Source organism: Phascolarctos cinereus, unplaced genomic scaffold, assembly GCF_003287225.1.
Source record: "Phascolarctos cinereus isolate Bilbo 61053 unplaced genomic scaffold, phaCin_HiC Scaffold_7;HRSCAF=346, whole genome shotgun sequence".
NCBI lineage: Eukaryota > Metazoa > Chordata > Mammalia > Diprotodontia > Phascolarctidae > Phascolarctos > Phascolarctos cinereus.
This window is the reverse complement of record NW_027556180.1, coordinates 58,078,408-58,097,200: the sequence shown is the minus strand read 5'-3', so window position 1 is coordinate 58,097,200 and position 18,793 is coordinate 58,078,408. Positions and strand designations below refer to the sequence as shown.

The window sequence follows — 18,793 nt, the reverse complement described above, 5'->3', positions numbered from 1 at the left end:
GGGTGAATATCACTAATATATGATAATTTACTCTTCGTTTGCATTGATTGAGGGTCTTCCTTTGGTTTCCTAAGACTATAAGCATTTTGCTGTTCTCCTCTAGAGAAAATGAAGGAATGGCAACTCTGCTCTAAACTGGATCAATATTCTTTAGGAATATTGGAACCAAGGTTAGAAGATAGGACCTTCTATTGCCCATCTACTTAACAAACAAGTTTCTTTTCCTACTCACAGAAAACTCTCCTTTGATTCTTTTCTGTACTTCTTTTACCTAGCTCTTAACTCTCTTTTCATAATTTTCTTGCATCACTTTAATTTCTTTTCTCAATTTTTTCCTGTACCACTCTTGTCTCTTTAAGTCTTCCAGTAATTCTTGTTGGGCCTGTGTTCATCAGCATCTTTCTTTCAGGCTCTTCTTACAGCTGTTTTCACATTGTTGTCTTCTTTTGAGTTTGTGTGTTGGTCATCCCTGCCACATGGTAGCTTTTTATGGTCAAGTTCTTTTTTTGTTATTTGCTCTTTTTCAGCCTATTTCTTGACTTTGAACTTTATATTAAAGTTGGTTTCTGCTCACCTGCAGGTGAGGAGGCATTGTCCTATGCTTCAGGACTTTTTCCACTGCTGTTTTCAAAGCTAGTTCTGGGGGTCTGAAAGTTTTCAGTGCTTCTAAGGTGTTGTGATCTGGGGAGAGGTATGGTTACTGCTCTTCTGGTCTGGGCTCTGGTCTTTACCCAGAAAGCTCCCTTAATCCCCTGTAGCTGCAAGTGCCAGTCTTCCTCTTGGCCCTGGAACTGTGAGCAGGTCCCCTTCAACCACAAGCATTAGTACTCCTCTCTGCCTTGGAACTGCCACCAGGGCACCTGTTCGCCTGTAACTGACCACAAGTGCTCCTTTCTACCCCAGGACTGCAACCCATAAGTGGTTATAAGTAATACAGGTACCCATCAGTTCCAGCTGCACCCAATGCCAGCAAGGGGTTCCCTGTAATCTCTTTCTGACCAGTTGTCCAACCCCCTTACTGCTTCTGGGCTGAGATATCCCAAAGCTACTGTCATCACTGTCACGACCACCTCCGCCCACAGGTACTGCTGTGTCCACTCTGATGTCATAGACCTCTTCTGACAATGTCCTAAGTTGTCTTAGGCTGGAAAAAATGTCTCATTCGGACCTTTTGTTGGCTCTGCCACTCCAAAATTTGATTTGAGGCATTATTTTAAAGTTGTTTGAGGGGAATGCTGGGAGAGTTTGGCTGGGTTGCTGCCTCTAATCCACCATCTTGGCTTCACTCCAATCAATCTCCATCCTTTGACTCTTAACATCTGTTACTATTTAGACTGCGTCTATTCAGGCACCATGGCTGATTTTCCCTCTGTTAAGCAGTGAAAGATACCTGACCCAAACCTGAGATTTTCTTTGCTTTGAAAATCCAAAACACTTCTCTGTTGCTTCAATTCCACAGGCCAAAAGGGAGAAGTTGGTATGATGGGTTTTCCTGGAACAACTGGGCCTCCTGGGATGCCTGGGAATCCAGGCGCCCCAGGATACAAGGGTAAGTTGTATTGGTGAAGGTATACATAATATAGTAGAAAGAACACTGAACCTGAAGTCATAAAACCTGGGTTTGATTTCTGGTTATGTTTCTTGCTAGCTATCAGCTTCTTCATCTGTAAAATGAGAATAATAATACCTGTATTACTGAACCTAGCTCAAAGAACTGCCATAAGGATTGAGTGAGAAAGTGTATGTAAGACACCTTGTCAAGACAAAGCACCATATAAATGTCAGCTGTCATTACATATATTATCTATTTTCAGCATTTAGTAAAATATGTTATGTTTGGATCTTTAGGGGAGGCAAGTCACATGTTCACTTCGGTGGAAAAAGAGTTCTGAAAATGCATTTTGCTGTACTTTTTTTTTTTCGGTTTCCTATTTTTGCCTCTCCCCATCTCCCCCCATTCCATTTATCCTGTATCCTAGAAATTTTTGTGGATGCTCTTGGAAACTTTTAGCATAGTGTATCAACTCACCTTTTCCAGTTATATACACGTTGGACAACATGGAGTTTTTTATAAGGCTGATGTATATATGAGAGTTATTTTATAAGAGCATTCAAGACAGCTTTTGCTCTACTGAGTCAAATTCTTTCTTGAAGCAAAAAATAAACAAAGTAAGATGTTACATTCTTTACATCTCTGAGTCAGTGGTATGATGCTGTCCACGTGTACATATATAATTCTTATAAAGATTTTATTACGATAATAGTTCAAGTATATGGGCCATTAGTTGCAGATAACTTTTCAGTTGCTTTTTGTTTTGGGTAAAATGTCATCCATAATCTTTTCTAAGATTTTATAACAAGGCCATAATCAAGAACCAATGTTATCTCGGCTCTTTTCAGGTAGCTTTGGAATTCCAGGAAGAAAGGGGAAGAAAGGACTTCCTGGAGCAAAAGGGGAAAGGGGAAATAAAGGAAACCAAGGACCATCAATGATATCGGCTGACATAGGAGAGAAAGGTGAACCAGGACCAGGAGGTAAGGAGAGTTGTTGCATCTAAACCACCTTTTATGGCTAAATGTGTGTTTCTAAGCACATTTTGTATTTCTGTGCATGTGTAGTATCACCAGGATAAAATTAAAGTTTAAAAGGTAGGTTCTTCAAAACTCCAGTTCTTTTGGTGAGAAAATACTACAAGCTCAGAAAGCAGGCTGTAATTAAAACCTTATCTTAATGTTCCCAACAATCCTGGGGTGCACTGGAACTGGGTTCTGCTCCATGCTCACCCCCAAATTTTATCTGCAACAGATACGACCTATATATTGCAATTTTAAAAAGCTATCTGTAATCATTGTGTACACTTAGCAATTGGCTAATAAGCCTAGTAGCTTGGTATTCATGTATATTCAATTTGGCATTTTAATATTTTTGATTCAGTTAGCCTTAGAATAAAAGAAAAATGAAAAAATGATTGAGGCAAGATGAGAAAAAGGCCTACTCTTTCTTTCTCTGCCAAACTTAAATCAAGTGTACCCAGAAAACCAGAAAGCCAAAAAGAAAACATTAACACTCCACATAAATTAAACCTAAGAACAAGGTGAATTCTTTGTTCACTATCCCCAGCAGCCTTCTCACCCTGCAAGATCCCTCCACTGTCGAGGCCCTTTCCTCTGACTGATCTGTTCCTCTCAGACCCTGCAATTTAGGGAAAGGCCCAAGCCTGCCACAGTTATTGCTTCTGGACTTTCTCCATCTCTTTCCCACCACCCAGATTTTTTACCTCTCTTTTAAGTGTTTTCTTCTCTGTCTTCACTACAAAAAATATATGTACCTTAAGGGAAGAGACTGGTTTTGGGGTTTTTGTTTGTTTGGGTTTTTTTGCTTATATTTATATTCCCAGCAGTTAGCATGGTGTAGTGTCTGGCAAATGGTAAGCACTTAATAAAGGCTTGTGGACTTGTTCCCTTGATTTGGGTAGGAATAAAAGCTCATGGATATTTATGGTCTTTAAGAAGTAAAGATCTAACAAAATTTCTATTACTTTTTGAAAAACTGTCATCCTCTTGTTAAAACACAGGCATGAATTTAGAAAAAAACTTCCATAAAGAAGTACTTTCATTATAAAAGAAAGTTAGAGAACAGAGGTCTTTTTAGGAACCTCTAATTTTCATTTTGACCCAGAAAATTCATTATTTCCAGATTTATAAAATCCTGGGTTGTATTTCACTTTTAGCTGGAAAAGTAACTTCTTAGGAAATAATTCTACTATGTTGTCATATTTTTAAAAACTGTTAATATAACTATTTTAAGTAATGTTGCAAAATGCATTTGCTGACACAAACTTAAGTACAACAATTAGATCTAATGTGTTTTAAATGGATTCATTCAGGTAACAGCTTCGTTTTACTCTGCTTTGACAGACAGACTCACTACTGTGATAGATTATTTGTGTAATTTGGTTAGCATTTTATAAGCCTTTTATAAGGAAATCCCAATATCATGTCCATTACTACGTAAGATACATTTTGACCCTAACATATATACAGACTATAAATACAAGGAAATAATTTGGCATGAGGTAAAATATATGTATATTTCTAAGAAAATATTATACAAGGAAATAATTCAGCATCTCACTAAATTCAATCCTTTGACACAGCATGAGGTAAAATATATGTACATGTCTAAGAAAAAATATTATACCTAGCCAGCATAGTATAGTGGGAAAAATTACTAAAACTGTAGTCAAGAACTGTGTTTGAATTTCACCTGCTACTTTCTGTCTCTGTGACAGTGGACATGCTACTTAACCTCAGTCTCAGTTTCCTTATCCATAAAATGGGAATAATGTTTTTAGTATTTACACTATAGCTTTGCTGTAAGGATCAAACGAGATGCTGTAGGTGTAATGAAGATAATCAGGAGTCCATTCCCCCCCCCCCCATTTGGTGCACCTGGGGCACTTCTGGAGCTAAATGTCTGACCTGGTCCTTTCCAATGGGTGATCCTCTTGAGTAAGGACATGTTCAACCTGAGGCTTCTGGTTGATTCCCCTATGATCTCCCTCCCCTTCCCCACAACCCCCCATCAATAAGTGGGGGACTACACCAAAGAACACTGGGATTCAGGCATGGAAAGATGCCAAGTCAGTAGACTTTAAAGGAAAAGAGAACTCTCACACTCTTCTGTACATGTGGCCTAGGGCTCCATCAGGTCTCCATTGGACTTCCACCCCACCTCTGGCAGTTATGAGTTGCCCATAACTATGGGAGTGAAAGGATCAGGAGAGGGAATGAAAGAAGGGAGAAAGATTAGAATTCCCCTCTGCATACAGGAAGTTCAAGGGAGAGATAGAACACTATTACATTTGTAAACACAATAGAACACTATTACATTTGTAAAATGCTTTGTAAAAAGTAGTATAGAAATAGAATACAGGCTCTGGGGCCTACTCTCCCAATCCCACCAGGACTGGCAGTTTGGGTCCCCAGGGTGTCTAACTACCTCTTCCCTCAGAGTTTGAGGGGCTAATCCTGAGAGGTTGGGGAATTTTTCCAGTGCTAAAATTCATGTGCACTTATTGATACACTTCCCCCACTGATTATCAATATATCAATTAGGCAGCCAGAATTAATTTTTTCTCAGAAATGAATTGATAAAAACACCCTCCAAATCTATCCTACATGTCCAGAGGAAAGTGGGCTCAAGCTTGGTGAGCACATGAGACAAAGAGACAAAGGAGTCTGTGGTTGCTGGATGTCCTTTTCTCATCTTCATGGTCATGAAGACCCTCATGAGTATACCCTCAGGCATGTGGTAGGTTCTAGTAGAGGCCTGGATCTACCTTTCCTCACTGTTTCTAGTTTGCCCTCAAATCTCAATACAGACATATCAGTAGTTATTCAGGAGACACTTCTGGAACACCTAAGATAAGTCTAATATCTTCTGACCTTTCAAAATTTACAAGGTCATCCTCTAGAGTAAAGGGTTAGAGGAGGAGATAGAAGTTTTTCTCCTCCCCTTTTTATCTCCTTACGGTTCCTTTTTGGGGGCTTGATTGGAACTGCTTTGACCACTAGGCTGCCCCACCACTTGAGTGCCCAGGCTTCCAAACTGGCTTGCTATTTTATGCACAACTCACAGAGTATGGCATCATTTCGTTTCATCCAATGGTTTTCTTACCCCCAAAAATGATTAAGGACTTTTTGCATTTAATACAATGCTTTTGATTGATAGATTCTATAAAGGTGTCCTCACATGATTAAAGTAGTTACTTTAAGTGAAGTGGGGTAATTGATTTAATCAAACCTCACTTTTATAAAAACATCAGTTATTATTACTACTAGCAAATCTGCTCTGCATTTTTTCTCTATATGATGGCTATCTGGCAGAGATTGAGGACAATAATGCTTGTTTATTGCTTTGTCCAGCTCGTGTGTGTGTGTGTGTGTGTGTGTGTGTGTGTGTGTGTGTGTGTGTGTGTGTGTGTGTGTATTCCTCTTTGTTGTTGTTTGGCCTTCATTCTCAAAGAGGACCATGACATCAGGTAGGTGATGCCATGACTTGCAAATGAATTGGATTACAGTGAGAGAGGGCTGTGCAAGGTCACCAGCCTCACTTTCTTCTCCAGAGCCATCTGAGTCCAGCGGCCAGATACAGATCAGGACGACTGGAGATGGCCCCGGATGCAGTGGGAGACCTTGGCCTTTTAAGTTAAGGTCTTTCCCAGGTCTCAGTTTGACTGAGACAATGCCCATATGAGAGGCAACAAGGGACCATGGAAAAAATTCTGGGCTACAATCAAGTTTTAGTCCCAATTCTGCCATTAAATTAGTTGGTCATTTAAAATGTGACTATTTTCTCATCTGTAAAAATTTGTGAACTAGATAATCTCTAAGATACCTTGCCAGTTCTAAATGAAAGACTCAAAATCTTTTTCATTCCTATATCCAAATACTTGCTTAAGTAGAATCTACCCCAATTGTGAGGGTTAACATTCATTCAGGCATAATTCTGCCACAATTTTAATATATAAATATATTAGTTATTTCTCTGAAATCTCTTTAAACTTGAACCTTGAAGAAATGAGAACATAATATGCCAGTTTAACAGATTTTAAAAAGTCTAGGATTTCTATGTACTATAGATTCCTTGAGGCTTATAACATAAAAATGACCACACATGCATATACCTATTGATTAATGCTTCTGTTTGGTGTGGTTTTAAAGTATTATTTATTTTTAAATACAATTTTTGGGAGATTTCATTTGTTTTCTAATCATGCAACATTTATTCTGCAAATACTATGTGCCAGGCATCATGGGGGATATGAAGAAATATAAAACCCTGACCTAACCCTGAGGACTTACAATCTAGTTGGTAATCCTGGATGAGTACATGTTCACATTAGTTCTGATAACCTTTGTGATGAAGAACAGAAAAGAAGAAACAGAGGAATGAAGCATATGTAAAATTAGGAAAGGAAGGCAGAAATGAGAAAAGGTCATGGGATAGAAAATCAGAACAGCTGATGGAAAAGGCAGAACTAAGTGAAAAAAAGAAAAGTAAAAGTAAAATATGAAATGGCAGCCAGTTTCTTGGTAGAAAAAAAATGAATGTATCTGTTACCCCTCCTGTTCTGAGATTTATCGGGTCAGAATCATGAACATTTATGGATCTAAATTTTAAGGCTTCCAATCTCTGGGTCACTGTGGCACATGAAGATGGAGAGTCCACTATGTAAGGCTGATTCAATTATGTTGGTTAAACTTAAATACAGAGACAGGAGGTAGGTAAAGAAAAAAAAAACCTTGGGTGACTCAGTCATGGACACATTTAATAATCAGCAAAGCTGTTACATTGATTTGAAACAGAATGGCTATGAACTTGAAGAAATCTTGTCTTGCATTTTCTAATACCCCATGTTTTTACCCTAGGACCTTTGGGAGGCCTTGGACAAAAAGGAGAGAGAGGTACTCCAGGTCTACCAGGACTACAAGGCCATGATGGAATGCCTGGAAGACCAGGGCTACCAGGTATATTAGTTAGAGTCACAGAAACACTGTATTTTAGAGTTAAAAGTAGCTTTAGAGACACAGGACTTAAACCTGGCACCAAAGTCTGTCTGACCATTTTGGTGCAAGCAACTTCTCTCACAGCAAGGCTTTTTAACCTGGTGTTTGTGAACTTCTTTTGACAAAATATTTTGATAATTGTATTTCAATTCCTTTGCAATCCTATGTATTGTATCTTATGCATTTAAAAAAATTATTCTGAGAAGGGGTCCATAGATTTCACAACACTGCTAAAAGGGACCATAACATACACACAACACACACACACACACACACACACACACAACACACACACACAAATCTGTTAGGGACCCTTATCTAAGAGACTTCAGTTTCCTCAAGAGTTGCTTTGAGGAGATCTGATCCTAAAGATGCTATTGTTGAAAGTGAAAGGGAAGAGAGTCAGTACTTTAGCCAGTCAGATTCTAAACTAACCTCACAGGGAAACATTTTGAAATGTTCTATGCTTTTAGCCTAAAATATTTATAGCCAATTTTGAGTTTTGATAGAAAATACTGTTGTTTTAAAGTTTCAGAAAGACCTGTATTACTTACTTAAATTTTCTAATTTAAAATGACTGAAACGTGTTACAAATTTAATATTTATCATGATTGTTCAACCCCTCTCCCCAAGAAATACTAAGTGGTATTTCAGATTTTATCAGATTTATCTTTTCTTTAAAGAAAGAAATATTTAAGTAGACACAGTAAGTTTTACAAAAGTTGAGGTTGCTTCCTACTTCCTGTAAAATAAACAGTAATATGTACTCTATTTGCTATGATAACTGCCATATGACAAAACTCTAGGATTATATTTTATCTTGGAAACATAAAAAGGAATGGCAAATCATGGTGGCAAATGTAGATGATGGCAGAAAGTCTTCAGTTCCCGTTAGTATTGGTCCAAGAGCTATTCTTTTTTTGATCACTGAGAAAGATGTGGCAGTAGAGGGACAGGGCTCTGGGTCACAGTCATTTCCTATCTACCCTGATTGGCATGGCTACTCTAAGCTAGACATTGATGTGAATTTTGTGGAGAATGAATATTTACTCTCAATTAAGGACTCAGAGGAGACCCTGGCACCATAGGTCACCCTGGAGAACCAGGACCACCTGGAGGACCTGGAAGCATGGGGCACATGGGAATGCCAGGTGAGTCATAAATCCGTGTGATGAGGCCCTTTGTTCCCTCAAAGTCATGACGGGCCAGAAACATTGAATCTCATTTCATCTGAAAGTCATCTTGAAACTAACAACATCATCAGTCAAAGAGACAACAATACAAGTATACTTGAAAACAAAAATCATGAAAAGATGGATAATTAAATATTTATTAATTCTAGGCAGTATTCATTGTATTACTACAATGCTTTCATGACTAATATATTAGTTCCAGAATTCAGGAGCATTAAAACCTTTGGGGATGAATGGCTATTCCCAGGTCTGGAATAGCATCAGTAAATAGTTCATTGTTCATGGATACTATCTGAAATTTGTTTCTTTGCTTTAAGGCCCAAAAGGGAAAAAAGGAACTGCAGGCCACCCAGGTGTAACTGGCCGACCAGGCCTCCCTGGAATTCAGGGCATGAAGGGAGAGAAAGGAGAACCAGGCTACGCAAAGGATGCACAGCCAGGACCTCCAGGGCCAACGGTACGGACATGATGATGGTTTATATGTTTTTAATACTGGCCGATTAAATAATGTCACATTTCAACCTGGGCAGTTGAAGCTGAAATGAGTAGGACATCTTTCCCAGTGTTTCCAGAGTCTTATTCAGATGAAAAAGAACAAATGCATGCTTAGCCAAGGGAGACACTGTGTTTCTTAATTTGGTAGTTAATGAGGCTTTTAATGAGGTTTTGGTTCTAGCTCCACAAACAAGGCTGTCTGCAGTAGCTGTCACACCACTGTGATTCTTTATGACATTCATTTTGTAGTTTCAGCACTTGTGGGTGCTGAATTGTCCCTTCAGATTGTTTGGGTGGGGGGCAAGTTGGTGAATCTCTTCTACGAAGTTAGCATGGAATTACATGCCTAATTGCCTATTACTTTAAAAAAAAGTTTATTAAAATAGCTAAATTTAGGCAACTCCAAAACAACCATCAGATTAGATACAAACAAAACTCCTAAGATATGAACATGAATCTGTCTTAGTTAAATTGGGACTTTTAGTGCTTTTGCTCCTCTTCATAACTCGTCTTTCAAAGTGTATCTCAAAACTTTCCTCCCTGATGCTAGTATTCTTCCTAGGTTTCAGAGCTCTAGAAAATATATTCCATCACGCACACCCCCAGTGCCTCCCTCCTCATGCACATACCTACAACTTAATTTACATTTTAGTAGCCTTATGGAATTTGAATACTAATAACTAACAAACTAAAGTTTGCAAAGCGATTTGTCTGCCACCTCATTTTCACTCTAGCTTCTCCTTCATTATGACACCATTTCCTATCTAGGTATTTTCTAGCTCTCCTCAGTTTTTAATTTCTGAAATGCCACAAAAGCAGTTAGAAAGAATAGTGAGGAAGATCGGGGGGTAGGGTGTACTATCATAGCAATATAGGATCACAGATCTAGAACTGGAGGGGACCTCAGAAGTCAACCCTTTCATTTTACAGATGAGTAAACTGAGGCCAGGGAAGGATAAATGATTTACTTGTCCAAGTGGCAGAAGCCTCAAACTGAGATATTCTGAACTCCAAGCCTAGGGATTTTTCCACTACTCAACATTTCATATCATTTCTTTCCTGGAGCATTGGAATCTCAATCTCTACCCTTCATGAATCAGAGTCCTGATGTTTTTACACATAGTATTTCAGGAGAAGGGTGGGTCAGAGAAGAGCATCCATATCTTCTCAGGCACAGAAGCTATTTTACTTACTTTGTACAATAATATGACATTAATAGCCTTCTTTAGTTTCTCAGTTACTTTAGGTTACCTACAGAACTGTTTATTTTTAAAGATACAGTATTAAAACTCAAGATTCCTTCAACATTTCAAAAGAGTTGCGATCAGTGATATGGGTACTCTTTCTGTGAAATCAATCAATCAATAAGCACTTATTGAGCACCTACTATGTGGTGGTCATTGTGTTAGATGCTGGTGATAAAGAGACAAAAATGGAAGTCTATACCCTCGAGCAGCTCACATTCTACTGGGGGAGAGAACACATACAAAACAGATATTTTGGGGAGGCCCTAGCTAGGTGATGAGAAGAAGCTTTGTAAAAAAAGGTGGTTCATTACCTGAGTTAGGAAGGAAACTAGGGAGTCTATGAGGCAGAGATGGGAGAGTGCATTCCAGGGGCACACAGCTTGGGCCAATGCATGGAGATATAATGCCACATGGAAGGGTGCGAGAAAAGGCCAAGGGAATGAATGCATGAAGGGGAGCCATGTATGATAATCCCAGAAAGTCAGGCTGTAACCAAGTGGTGATGGGCTTTAATGCCACACAGAGGAGCTGGCATTTGATCCTAGAAGTAACAGGAAGCCACCAGGAAACACAGGTCACAACCCACCCAACTACATGGGTGAGGAAGTTTCCCATCCTTATAAAATTACAGTTAGGACTAAAAAAAATGCAGTATCAGCATGACACGACAATTCAGCAGCATAGATGAAGCAATAAGTTCCATAAAACTGAATTATATCCTTCTCTTGTACTCATCTGTATGGAAAATAGAATCTTAAAACAACATAAAGATGGAAAACAAAAGCATATTTCTTAGGTCTAGAAAGCATTCACTGATTTATATTGATTCACGGTCTGAAAATGAAGAAATGATAAGACTGATAAAATACAGTAAGCTTTTTTTCCGAGAGTTAAAGTGCCACAGAAATGTTAAAATATTAAATATATTTGTTTAGCTGAATCTTGTATAGCTACTATTTGGAATATCTAGAACTAATCTATTAAAGAAGCACTCATGTCCACCTATTAATTTAAAGAAACGCTTTTTTTCAATATAGTTTAAATAGTATTTAAATTTAATTCTGACTGTTTGCCCTACTTAAGTAAAAATTTAATAATTTGACTTTTAGGGAGAACCAGGACCCCCAGGCTCCCTAGGCATGAAAGGAGGAAGAGGCCCACCAGGCCCACCAGGCCCAGTAGGACCTGCTGGAACTGAAGGAAACCAGGGACGTTCTGGAAACCGTGGCCCTCCAGGTAAGACCTGTGGCTTAACAATAAATGAAACTTATTAGCATTTCACAAGTTCTATCTGTATATCTTTTGATGATCTTCAGAAAGCTTCATACTTAATGAAAAGTGAACCAATTACATTCTTCCATCTAAAATCAGAACCTAAAATTGGATTCTCTTTCTCCTTAAAAATTGTTCCTTTCATTCATTTTTGTCTTTCTGTCCCTGGTTCTTATAACAGTACCAACACATAGCAGGCACTTAATAAATGTTTTTTTTAATTGAAAAACGAGTTGAATTTGAATCAAATCATCAAGCTTTAAGATACTGAAGAAGAAAATAAATATCCAGGAAAAGTGTTATCACATCAATTGGCCAGCAATGTGTACACTTCTGAAGTGGCATCTGGAATCACAGCAACACCAGTGAAAATGCACATGGAGTGGGGAGTGGCTTAGGTGCTATGTAACAGGTAGAAAGTGCCCATGAAGGGCTGCTAGGTGGCGCAGTGGATAGAGCACTAGCCCTGGAGTCAGGAGGACCTGAGTTGAAATACAGTCTCAGACCAGACACTTGACACTTACTAGCTGTGTGACCCTGGGCAAGTCACTTAACCCCAATTGTCTCACAGAAAGAAAGAAAGAAAGAAAGAAAGAAAGAAAGAAAGAAAGAAAGAAAGAAAAAAAAAAGAAAGAAAAAAAAAGAAAAAAGAAAGAAAGAAGAAAAAGAAAGAAAGAAAGAAGAAAGAAGAAAGAAAGAAAGAAAGAAAGAAAGAAAGAAAGAAAGAAAGAAGAAAAAGAGAAAGAGAAAGAAAGAAAGAAAGAAAGAAAGAAAGAAAGAAAGAAAGAAAGAAAGAAAGAAAGAAAGAAAGAAAGAACCCATGAGACAAACTTTCATTCACTGAATTCCTATGCCATTCCCTGACACCATGTCCTTGCTTGGTACTTTGGGGGCCTATTGCAAGCTGATTCCCTCTCAAGCTTTGGACCATTGTTTTTACCCTTGTTTCCTATCTCCTACTCTGGATCCATTGAACAACACAGTGAATTACTTCTTCTACACCAGTATTTTGTGCAACCATTTGGATCCAAGCTAGGAACAAGTCCTCTTGCCCACAGTGTGTTCTCCACCTCCCAGTTTGCTAGTTGCCTTTACTCATAAGCAGCCAGGTAACATAAGGGATGGAGCGCTGGACTTGGAGTCAAGAAGACCCGAGTTTGCATTCTGCCTTAGACATTTACCAGCTATATGGTCCTGGTCTTCACCTCTGTTTGCTTCAGTTTCCTCATACATATGATGGTGATAATAATAGCATCCACCTCAAAAGGTTGTTGTGAGGGTCAAATGAAGCAACATGTTTTATGCATTCTGCAAACCTAAAAGAACCATATAAAAATGTAAACTTTATTATTATTGTTATTGTTATCACCAACACAATAAGCCACAACTTGCAGCTCTGCCAAGGGTAGAGTCTATTTCTATAGAATGACTGATTTAAAAACTAGAAGGGGGCAGTTGGGTGGCACAGTAGATGGCATGCCAGCCCTGGAGTTGGGAGGACCTGAGTTCAGGTCCGGCCTCAGACACTTCCTGGCTGTGTGACTGTGGGCAAGTCATTTAATCCTGATTGCTTCAAATAAACAAAGAAACAAAAACTAGAAGAGACGGTGGAAGCCACAAAGTCTATCCCTTTCATTTTATGAATGAGGATGAGGCACAGAAAAGTTGGGTGCTTTGCCAAACTCACACAGCTAATAAGTACTCAAGGCAGGATTTGAACCCAGGATTTCTTGGATCCAAGTCAGCACCCTCTCCACAAATTATAATGTCTCTTGAACACCTGCCTAATCTAATTAAAGAGTTTCAAGTCCCAATTGCTGCATTACAGCAACAACTGGGTTATACCAGTCTGTTAATAAGCATTTATTAAGCACCTGCTATGTGCCGGGTACTGTGTTAAGTGCTGAGGATACAAAGAAAGACAAAAGACAGTCCTTGCTTTCTAGAAGCTCACAGTCTAATGGGGAGACGGTGTGTGACTACGTATAAATAAGTATTTACAGAATACACTAGAGATAATCAACAGAGGGAAGTCACCAGGATTATGATGGACTGGGAAAGGCTTCTTGTAGATGATATTTTATCTGAGACTTGAGGGAAACTAAGGAAGACAGGAGAAGGACATAAGGAAGGAGACAATTATAGGCATGGGGGACAATCAGCAAACATGCTATGATCCAGAGGGCTTGCCTGGATTTACCCAGCCCTACCCACGTTCCAGCAGTCTTGCCCTTGACCTAGGGTGCAATTTTGGGAAGAAGGAAAAGAAGCCATGCTGCAAAAAAAGACAACACGGGTGGCTCCAGAAAAGCCGGCACATATCTTGCCAACACAACTGTGGCCAACATCAGGTGACAGTCAAGGTGTTTGGATTGTGGGCCAGACCAGAAGTCTGAGGTTGCTTAGCCAGGCAAAAGTCAAAAAGAGAAGAGACCAAGACCCAATCTCCCTTCTGTTCTCCCTCCAAGGAAAAGCCAAGTTGTGTAGCATCATTTCTTCATTCCTCTTTTTCTACTATTCTTTCCTGGCTGCTTCAACAGACACTAAGAGTTTCGATTCTTCATTTAATTTTTACATTCATCAGTTAACAAGCATTTATTAAAGCACTGTCTGTGTGCTTTGAATCACCTTGGTGGGCACTGTATGGGGAAAGGTCTGTAGAAGATGGCATTTCAGCCGAGTATTGAAGTAAGCCAAGTATCCTAAGAGACGGAGTTAAGAACATTCTAGGCATGGGGGCAACTGGTGCAAATACATGTAGACAGGAAATGTTGGGTCATGTATGAGAAACAAAAATTAAGTTAATATGCCTGGACCATAAAAATTTAGTTACTATACCTGGAGCACAGAATATACAGAGGGGAGTAATGCATTACAAGACTGGAAAAACAAAAAGAGGCTGGATTGTGAAGAGCATGAAAGGACTGAGAACTTTCTATTTGATCCCACATGTAATAGGGAGTCACTAAAGTTCAGATCAGAACTGAGCTTTAGAAAAAAAATATTTATTCCTTTAACTGGTAATTTATTTTGTTTTTTAATTGTTTTAAATTTAATTTGTTTTTTAAAATTGGCCACAAAACTAAGCTGTCTGTAGTGGTTATTGAATTGTGCAGAGAGGGATAGAGGACAGAGGCGGATGACAACCTTTAAAGGACCATCCTTAGATGGTTTCAAAAAAACATGGGAAGACTTATATGAACTGATGCAAAGTGAAGTGAGCAGAACCAGGAGAACATTGTACACAGTAACAGCAATATCGTTACTGATGATCAACTGTGAAAGACTTAGCCACTCTAATACAATGATGTAAAACAATTCTGAAGGCCTCATGATGAAAAATGCTATCCACCTCTAGGGAAAGAATTGATGAAATCTGAGTGCAGCATATTTTTCATTTTATTTATTTTTCTTGCTTTTCTTTTTTGCAATATAGCTAATATGGAAATATGTTTTGCATGATTTCATATTATATACAATATATAATGTATAATAACATATCATAATATTTAATATTATATATTATACATATATAATGTGGTATAATTGATACCACATTGCTTGCCTTCTCAATAGGAGTGGGAGGGAGGGGCAGGAGGGAGGAAGAGAATTAGAAACTCAAAATTTTAAAAAATTAATGTTAAAAATAAATAATAAATGTATTTTAAATATGAAAAAAAAATTAAAGACTCTCTCTCTCAAGTGACATGAGATACTGACCACCATTGGGAAGCCTTTGGACATAAGGAATCAGGTCTGACTGTCTTCCTGAAGTCTAGATACCTAGACCTTCTCAAAAACTAGCAGTGTGAGCAGGAGGTTCACAATTTGGAAGTTAAGATAATTCTTGCTAAGCACCCAACCTATGTCCATATGACCACATAAAATGGGTGTACCTCCAGCCCAAACTACATGGATAGAATCCTCGGCAGGCAGGCAGGGAACAGGCAGCAGGCAAGCAACGCACATTTATTAAGCCCTTATTATGTGACAGGCAGTGTACTCAGTGTTGGGAATACAAATACAAGCCAAAGGAAAGACAACCTCTGCTCTCAAGGAGCTGACATTCTAACAGAGGAAGTCAACACATAAAAGGAAGCTGAGAAGTGGGGAGAGGGTCAGAGGAGGAAGGAAAGTGCCTGCACAGGGGCTTGGTGTCAGTCTGGAAAGTCAGAAGCAGAGCCAGGAGGGAAAGGAATGGATCTCTGCCTAGAATAAAGCCCCAGAAGGAATGAGAGGCATGTTGCTTATGAAAGGATGTTGTCTCTCCTATAATACATACTGTCTCAGGTGAGCCATGTCTAATGCTGCTGCTTCTGCGGCATTTTCCTTGACTCACATGTGCTGAATTTTCTCACCAGCCCCATTTTGGGACTGATGTTTTTTTAAGTAATGCCTCTCCTTTTGGATTTATTTAGCCTGGTGAACCCTTGTGTTCACCTCATCACAGCATCCTGCTGACATTCCTGGATTTTAGCTTAAATCACAACCTTGCCCTTCCAGGCAGGTTCTCCCTTTCATAGCTGTTGATTGACCCCAATCACTGACACATGTAAGCCCTCTCCTAGTAGCGGCAGAGACCCAACCATCACTGCCTAAACTGAGTAAACACAGAGACACCAGGGTCAGCTGCCTATGGTATAACTCTTCTAACTCTGTGTGTGTGTTTGAAGTTTCAGGTTTAACACTTAGCTTTGTTTTTTGCTGGCACAGAATTTTAATTTCAAATTCTGACTTTGTTCTAATGCTTATAAAAAGCAAGTAAAGGATATAGCATGGCACAGCAGAAAGAGCAGTGGCTCTGGAGTCAGAAGACCTGAGTTCAAGTTCCACCCATGACACTCCATATGTGACTTTGGGCACATCACTTAACTTCCCTAGGCTGATATTCCTCGTCTGTATAATAAGTTTGGACTACATGGCCTCTGAGCTCCCTTCTGGGTCTAGAACTGAGAGCCAGAACTATCGGTACCAACCTATGGGATGAATTTTCCAGATACATTTTTAATGGTAATATTTATATTCTTTTTATCAAAATCTGAAAAGTTCAGTACTTTTGTTACTAAAACTGCTGTCAGGAACCTTTCATGGTTCAATAGCAGATACTGAGGGTACCAACAAAATTACATAAAATTATAGATTCAAAGATTATCTAAAGTGGTCTCAAACTCAAACACAAACAGGGATACATAAGGATCCCCGGGGGCCACACATTGACTTCCGTTTAAAATCTAACATTGTCTGTTTTGTTGCATTTTTATTTATTTTGTTAAATATTTCCCAGTTTCATTTTAATCTGGTCGGGACCCCACTGAGGAGTGTTGTGGGGCATTTTTGACACCTCTGACCTAAGAGATCTTCTTGCTATTAATAAATCAATTGGCTATGGGTTATCAGCAGCTTGGAAATAAATCTCAGGGCCAAATCTTTCAAGAGTGACTTTGCTACACATATTGGTACAACCTGAGTATTAAAGAAGAATCGACTGCCAGTTTTAGCATCTTACCAGGGGTAATTGGGTGGGTGGGTGATGATATGGAACAAAGAGCATGGGGAGATCATCTCTGTTATTTTGACCTCAATTAAAATAGCTGTAATATTTTGTTAAATTTTTCTTTATTATTCTGTTTACAGGACAGCCTGGCCCTACTGGTGATTTGGGATTTAAAGGATGCAAAGGTTTCCCTGGTACTCCAGGAATGAAAGGACCTCCAGGTTTCACTTTTATTTTCTCTGTAATCTACCCTTAGAATTCAACTATAAGATGACATAAGATAGAAAATTTTTAGTACAAATGTGATCTTTTTGTTTTCTAAAGTCAGAATCTCTGTATATCTAATTATGGCTGTTCCCTTAATTACTCATCCATCTCTGGCTCAGAATTTTGGAGAGTAGTACCCATTATTCAGTATAAGATTCAGGAAAAAAAATGTATTAAACTGTACTCTGTACACACACCTAAATGAAATCCCCATCAGTTCAGAATTTCCAACATGAAGATCTTAATGGGAATATTTACTTATTTATAGCAATTACATTTAATACAGAATTAACATTTATGGTTCTGACTAATTACCTTTTTTTTTAAGCAATTGGGATTAAGTGACTTGCCCAGAGTCATACAACCAGTAGGTGCTGAAGCTAGCTTTGAATCCAGTTCCTTCTGACTCAGAACCAATGCTCTATCCACTGTGCCACCTACCTACACCTCGTATAATTAGTCTTTTAAAACAAACAAACAAAATCTCAAACCATTTCCTTGTGCTTGAGAATATGTATGAGTAAGAAGGAAATATATTTTCTTTTTGGTTGGCATGTCCTTTTTCTAGGCCCTCCAGGAGCCCCAGGACCTCCTGGACCAATGGGTGAAAAAGGAAAACAAGGTGGGGATGCATTTCCTGGCCCATCAGGAGAAAAAGGAGAACTAGGTATGACTTTCATATTACCTTGAATCCACTTATTTCACAGCTGAAAAACTTTATTATTGTTGTTGAATAAATCCAGCTTCTAGAATATAAGCTCTCTGAGGGTATCTACTGTTTTTCTTTTTTCTTCTTTGTATCTCCAGCACCTAACACAGTGCTTGGCACACAGTGATTGCTTAGTCAAATGCTTGATGAATTTGTAATATATTTCCGCCCTAGAATATATCTCACCAATGGAAACAACAGTGAAACAGAAATCTAGGAGGCTCCAAACATAGGAAAGGCCTAAATCAGAGGCATCTCAAGAGTCATGGCCTTGTATCTCACTCTGAGTCTCTCAGAAGAGCTGAAGTTCCCATCTGCCTAGATCTCTCCATACGTGCCATATCTATAGAATGTAGTCACAATTTATGCAAAGAATTATTTTCCTGCATCTTCACAGGGCTTCCAGGGGCAGTTTTAAACATCCTGAATGACAGAGAATTTCTGTTGTGAGGACTTTCCAGCCCAATCAGGGGGACAGTGGCACAGTCCTTTAAATGCTTAAACCTCACTTGATGAAAAGCATGAATCAGAGAAAAGTGATCAA

The 18,793-nt window shown here is 38.8% G+C and overlaps 1 protein-coding gene across 1 annotated transcript in view; it reads left to right on the top strand.

Moving 5' to 3' along the window:
- The window catches only part of COL4A3 (collagen type IV alpha 3 chain), a 175,015-nt gene that overhangs the window by 121,683 nt on the left and 34,539 nt on the right, over positions 1 to 18,793 (top strand). Inside the window, 8 exon segments of the mRNA XM_020970941.2 lie at positions 1,460 to 1,549; positions 2,401 to 2,535; positions 7,435 to 7,533; positions 8,634 to 8,723; positions 9,083 to 9,222; positions 11,617 to 11,743; positions 17,414 to 17,494; positions 18,109 to 18,207. Coding sequence (XP_020826600.1) covers positions 1,460 to 1,549; positions 2,401 to 2,535; positions 7,435 to 7,533; positions 8,634 to 8,723; positions 9,083 to 9,222; positions 11,617 to 11,743; positions 17,414 to 17,494; positions 18,109 to 18,207 — 861 coding nt within the window.